General features: G+C 48.5%; 1 protein-coding gene across 1 annotated transcript; it reads right to left on the bottom strand.

The window, feature by feature from the left end:
- Positions 1-765: 765 nt before the first annotated feature.
- Positions 766-1,461, bottom strand: LOC127303500 (uncharacterized mitochondrial protein AtMg00810-like). Its single transcript, XM_051334226.1, has one exon. The coding sequence runs from the start codon at positions 1,459-1,461 to the stop codon at positions 766-768; it is 696 nt and encodes a 231-aa protein (XP_051190186.1).
- Positions 1,462-7,111: the final 5,650 nt, after the last annotated feature.

The raw sequence follows: 7,111 nt of genomic DNA, 5'->3' as shown, positions 1-7,111 counted from the left end.
CATCCTGTCAGCAAAGGTCATCACAAGATACCCTTTTGCATGTGCCATGTGATCCATGAGGTGGCTCAGAGCAAGGTGAACCGTGGCGGGAGTGAGTGGAGCAGCCGGAACACGGCGGGCATAGATCTTCTTAATATGAGCATAATTCTCTATGGGCTTGTTGATGAGATCCGCGTCCCTAGAGTGAGTCTGAAATGATGAGTTTACTTAGTTCTTCCACATGTTCAAGTTAACAACATCCATCATAAATTACTTAGTGAATGAAGTGCAAGAGAAGGTGCAATGCGCTAACCTTAGTGTAGGCATAGTATGCATCATCGTCCATCATGATAGTTGATTGTAGAAGAGATATTGGAGATTGCACAGCACCAATAGGGCCAGCTGCTCATATATATATATAGGCGGACACATGTACAATTACAGGTACAACCCTGAGAAAACAAGGGGACCTATACCTATACAATATGTTACTCAACACCCCCCCGCAGTCGAAGGGTCAGCACCGACACATAGACTGGAGCGAAACTCCAGAAAAGTCGTGGACGGCAATCCCTTCGTCATGATATCGGCAAACTGCTGAGACGTCGGTACGTGAAGAACTCGAACGCGACCGAGGGCAACTTGCTCACGAACGAAGTGGATGTCCAACTCAATGTGCTTGGTGCGCCGATGATGAACGGGGTTGGCGGAGAGGTAGACGGCCGACACGTTGTCGCAGAAGACCAACGTAGCCTTGTCGATAGGACAAGAGAGCTCGGACAGAAGTTAGCGAAGCCACGTGCACTCGGCCACAGCGTTGGCCACAGCGCGGTACTCGGCCTCAGCACTGGAGCGGGACACAGTGGGCTGCCGCTTGGAGGACCAAGAGACAAGCGACGAGCCGAGGTAGACGCAGTAACCGCTGGTGGAGCGCCGCGTGTCCGGGCATCCCGCCCAGTCCGCGTCCGAGTAGGCGACGAGGTCGGTCGACGTCGAGGGCGAAGCATGCAACGACAAGCCGTAGCCCATGGTACCACAGACGTAGCGTAGAATCCGCTTCACCGCGGCCCAATGAGCATCCCGAGGAGCATGCATGTGCAAGCACACCTGCTGCACAGCGTACTGGAGCTCCGGGCGCGTCAACGTCAAGTACTGGAGGGCACCGACGTTGGAGCGGTAGAACGGCGCGTCGGACGCCAACGATCCATCACTGGAGGAGAGCTTGGCCTTCGTGTCGACAGGAGTAGGTGCAGGGTTGCAGTTAAGCATCCCGACACGCTCAAGAAGCTCGTGGGCGTAGTTCCGCTGATGAAGGAAGAACCCGTCTGCATGCCGGACGACCTCGATGCCGAGGAAGTAGTGAAGCGGGCCAAGGTCCTTCAACGCGAACTCAGCGCGAAGACTGTCGGTGAGCTGTCGAAGAAGTCCAGCAGTGGAGGCCGTTAGGATGATGTCGTCGACGTATAGCAGTAGGTAGGCCATGTCGTTGCCGGTCCGGTAGACGAACAACGACGCATCCGAACGTGTGGAGCAGAAGCCAAGCTGATGTAGGAAGCCGGCGATGCGCTAGTACCAGGCGCGGGGCGCCTGCTTCAGTCAATACAAGGACCGAGAGAGCAAGCAAACGTCATCGGGGCGCTCGGTGTCGACGAAGCCGATAGGCTGCTGACAGTACACCTGCTCCTGCAAGTGGCCATGGAGGAAGGCGTTGGAGACGTCCATCTGGTGCACCGGCCACGCGCGAGAAGCGGCAAGGTGCAACACCGTGCGGATCGTGCCCGGTTTGACAACCGGGGCAAACGTATCCGTGAAGTCGACGCCAGCGTGTTGCCGAAAGCCGCGCACAACCCAACGCACCTTGTAGCGCTCAAGAGTGCGGTCGGAGCCGAGCTTGTGCTTGAAGACCCATTTGCCGGTGATGACGTTGGCGCGAGGGGGCCGGGGAACCAGCTCCCAAGTCCAGTTGCGTTGCAGCGCGTCGTACTCCTCCTGCATGGCAGCGCGCCAATGTGGGTCGCGCAAGGCAGCGCGAGCCGAGGTGGGCACCGGCGAAGGAGCGGAGGAGGATGCAGCGGCAGGCGACAGGCCGGTTGCAGGTCCGGTTGAACCGGCCGGCTGACCGGACGGGGCGGCCGAGGGTCTGGTTGGACCGGCCTGCTGACCGGGCGGTCCGGTCGGGGAACCGGTTTGGACCGGCGGCGGACCGGGCGAGGGGGCGGAAGCCCCTAGATGCCAACCCGGTTGGCACCAGTCGGAGGGCCGGTTTGGACCGGGCCGGCCGGTCGACGGGCCGGTCCGACCGGGTGCTGGGCCGGGTTGGCTGCTGGAAGGTGTGCCGCCGTTGTGTGGTAGGACGTTGTTGCCGCTGGCCCAGCAGACGTACTGGTCGGCGGGGTAGCGTGTAGACGGCCGCCGCACGCCCGCACGTGCGCGGGTGAGCATGGGCGCAGGGGCCGCAGCGATGGGCGGCTAGGCGGGCGACGAGGCAGCCGACGAGGAGGTGGCCGAAGGAGACGCCGCGGGCGACGGGGGCGCCGGAGGCGCTCGGGCGTCGCGGGTGACGGGGGCGCCGCGGGCGACGGGGGCGCCGCGGGCGCTGATGACCCACAAGTATAGGGGGTGTATCCTAGTACTTTTGATAAATAAGAGTGTCGAACCCAACGAGGAGCAGAAGGTGTTGACAAGCAGTTTCGCTGAAGGATTCACTGTAAATGCTCACAGACAAGTTTTCAGGGGGTTTTGATATAACAGGTAAATAAAGTACAAGTAAGTAAAATGCGAGAGTAATAATTGCAGCGAGTGGCCCAATCCTTTTTAGCACAAAGGACAAGCCGGTTTGTTTACTTATAATGACCAAACGTTCTTGAGGACACACGTCGATTTAGTCTAGTGCTTTCACTTCATATAGTTGATTAATATTCATTGTTTTGATAAGTGTTGTGTGGGTGAACTTATGCTAATGCACCGCCCTTCCTAGGACTAATACATACTTGTGATTATACCCCTTGCAAGCATCCGCAAAAACAAGAAAGTAATTAAGATAAATCTAACCACAGCCTTAAACTCTAAGATCCTGCTATCCCTCTTGCATCGATATACCAACGGGGATTCAGGTTGCTGTCACTCCGGCAACCCCACAATTAGCAAACGAATACAAGATGTACTCCCCTAGGCCCATAAAGGTGAAGTATCATGTAGTCGACGTTCACATGACACCACTAGAAGAATAACACCACAACTTAAATATCAAACCATTAAATATTACTCAACATAGTTCACTACTAACATTTAGACTTCACCCATGTCCTCAAGAACTAAACGAACTACTCACGAGACATCATATGGAACATAATCAGAGGTGATATGATGATGAATAACAATCTGAACATAAACCTTGATCCAATGGTTTCACTCAATAGCATCAATAACAAGTAGTAATCAACACCGGGAGAGTTTCCCCTATCAAACAATCAAGATTCAACCCTAGATGTTACAGCGGTGACGAGGTGCAGCGGTGGAGATGGCGGTGTCGATGATGGAGATGATGATGATGATGATCCCAATGAAGTCCAGCTCGATGACGGTGGCGATGGCGACGATTTCCCCCTCCGGGAGGGAATTTCCCCGGCGGATTCCTGCCCGCCGGAGAGCTCTTTTCTCTCTGGTGTTTCTCCGCCCCGCAGAGGCGGCTGTGTCTATTCTCCGTATCCCCCTGTGCCTTAGGTTTTCGGGACGAAGAAGTACGCGAAGGAGAGGCGGCCGAAGGGGGCTGTGGGCCCCCTCCCCACAAGGCGGCGCGGCCAGGCCTGGGCCCGCGCCGGCCTATGGGGGGGGCCATGGCGGCCCTCCTCGGTCCCTCCTTTTGGCTGGCTCCGTCTTCTGGAAAAATAAGATGTTCTGTATAATTTCCGTCAATTGTTGATCTTCAGAAATATGGTGTCCTGACGGCGCTTTTTCAGCAGAATCCTGACTCCGGTGAATAATTCTCCAATAATCATGAAACATGCAAAATAGGTGAAAAACCATAAGTATCATCTCTTATTATGAAATATATCAATGAATAACAGCAATTTATGATATAAAATAGTGATGCAAAATGGACGTATCAACTCCCCCCAAGCTTAGACCTCGCTTGTCCCCAAGCGAAACTGAGCTCAATGAACAAGACCACATGTTTATGGAGTGAAGAGTCGATAAATAAAATACGGACAAGAAGCATCATATGGATTCACACAAGACATTCTAGTAAACATCGTCCTCATATAACTCAACTTGAAATAAGTAAAGAGAGATCACAAATAGAGGTGCATAGGAAATCATAAACGATTATGGCAAACTTTGTTCTTGGTCAGAGAACTATTAACGGATTGTACTTATCTTCTAAGCAAAGCCATTATATCAGAATTTATATGGCAGGGCTTTCATCCTTAATCATAACAGTCTCCTCATAATCATTGATAGCTTTCAAAGTCGTATTCATTCAGATAAAATGTGTACTAAACAAGGAAGAATACAAGACATGATTAACTAGATCATAGCATAAATGATTGGATCACAACAACTCAATTGCTTGCTTAAGATAGAGGGAAATAGGTTTACTGACTCAACATAAAAGTAAAAGATAGGCCCTTCGCAGAGGGAAGCAGGGATTAAATCATGTGCTAGAGCTTTTCAAGCTTTGAAATCATATAAAGAGCATAAAAGTAAGATTTTGAGCGGTGTTTGTTGTTGTCAACGAATGGTAGTGGGCACTCTAACCCCCTTTCCAAACAGACCTTCCAAGAGCGGCTCCCATGAAGGACGTCATCTCTACCAGCAAGGTAGATCATCCACCTTCTCTTTTGTTTACACATGTATTTTAGTTTTATTATGGATGACACTCCCCCCAACCTTTGCTTTCGCAAGCCATGGCTAACCGAATCCTCGGGTGCCTTCCAACATTTCTCATACCATGGAGGAGTGTCTATTGCAAAATTAAGTTGCTTACTGATAAATCAGGGCAAAACATGTGAAGAGAATTATTAATGGAAGTTATTAATTGGGGCTGGGAACCCCGTTGCCAGCTCTTTTTGCAAAATTATTGGATAAGCGGATGTGACACTAGTCCATTGGTGAAAATCCGCCCAACAAGGTTGAAAGATAAAACACCACATACTTCCTCATGAGCTATAAAACATTGACACAAATAAGGAGTAATATAGTTTGAATAGTTTAAAGGTAGCACATGAAGTATTTACTTGGAGTGGCGCAAAATACCACATAGTAGGTAGTTATGGTGGACACAAATGGCATGGGTTTGGTTTAAGGTGTTGGATGTATGAGAAGCATTCCCTCTCAATACAGGTTTTTGGCTAGCAAGGTTGATTAGCAAGCATAAGAGTTGAGGGAAACAAACAAATATACATGTGATAGAAACAATCATGCATCTTTCTTGTAAGCACAAGCAATTTTAACTTCAGAATACTAAACTCATTAGCAGAAAGATAATAAAGTAATATATCTACATGTATTTCCCTTTTCTATTTAAACATCAAAGTATTGTTGCTATTGACCATTGCTAAGTTTACCAAAACCAAATAGATTTACTTGATGCTCCCAAAGTGATATCAATACTAATGACAAGAGTAATCATATAACAAAAATTGCAGACTAAAATAAGGTGTGCAAAAAGGTAAATGATAAGACTTCTCATTAATATTCCATAACGATAACTCACACCAACGGATACATAGATAACCAACTAAGAGAGAGATACTTCCACACTGCAAACTATCTTATATGATAACTTCCATACTCATGATATTGTTGGAGATATGCCCAAGAGGCAATAATAAAAGTGGTTATTATATATCTTTATGTTTATGATAAATGTTTATATACCATGCTATAATTGTATTAACCGAAACATTGATACATGTGTGTTATGTAAACAAACAAAGAGTCTCTAGTAAGCCTCTTAACTAGCTTGTTGATTAATAGATGATTAGTTTCATAATCATGAACATTGGATGTTATTAATAACAAGGTTATATCATTATATGAATGATGTAATGGACACACCCAATTAAGCGTAGCATAAGATCACGTCATTAAGTTATTTGCTATAAGCTTTCGTTACATAGTTACCTAGTCCTTATGACCATGAGATCATGTAAATCACTTATACCAGAAAGGTACTTTGATTACATCAAACGCCACTGCGTAAATGGGTGGTTATAAAGGTGGGATTAAGTATCCGGAAAGTATGAGTTGAGGCATATGGATCAACAGTGGGATTTGTCCATCCCGATGACGGATAGATATACTCTGGGCCCTCTCGGTGGAATGTCGTCTAATGTCTTGCAAGCATATGAATAAGTTCATAAGAGACCACATACCACGGTACGAGTAAAGAGTACTTGTCAGGAGACGAGGTTGAACAAGGTATAGTGTGATACCGATGATCAAACCTCGGACAAGTAAAATATCGCGTGACAAAGGGAATTGGTATCGTATGTGAATGGTTCATTCGATCACTAAAGTCATCGTTGAATATGTGGGAGCCATTATGGATCTCCAGATCCCGCTATTGGTTATTGGTCGGAGTGAGTACTCAACCATGTCCGCATAGTTCGCGAACCGTAGGGTGACACACTTAAAGTTGGATGTTGAAATGGTAGAACTTGAATATGGAATGGAGTTCGAATATTTGTTCGGAGTCCCGGATGAGATCCCGGACATCACGAGGAGTTCCGGAATGGTCCGGAGAATAAGATTCGTATATAGGATGTCATTTTATGTGAATTAAAATGATTCGGAAGGTTCTATGGAAGGTTCTAGAAGGTTCTAGAAGGTTCTAGAAAAGTCCGGAAGAACACACCTAGGAAGGTGGAGTCCACATGGGACTCCACCTCCATGGCCGGCCAACCCTAGTGGGGTGGAGTCCCAAGTGGACTCCCCCTTTGGGGGCCGGCCACCCCCCCCCCCCCCATATGGAAGGTGGAACTCCCACCTCTAGTGGGAGTCCTAGCTTGGGAAGGTTTCCCACCATATGGAAGGTTTTGGGTTCGGGTCTTATTCGGAGACTTGTAGTCCAACACTTGGGGCTTCCACCTATATAATGAGGGGCCAAGGGGAGGGGGCCGGCCACACC

The sequence above is a fragment of the Lolium perenne genome, chromosome 5 (assembly GCF_019359855.2).
Source record: "Lolium perenne isolate Kyuss_39 chromosome 5, Kyuss_2.0, whole genome shotgun sequence".
In the NCBI taxonomy this organism is placed as follows: Eukaryota; Viridiplantae; Streptophyta; class Magnoliopsida; order Poales; family Poaceae; genus Lolium; species Lolium perenne.
This window is presented reverse-complemented; position numbering and strand designations above follow the sequence as displayed.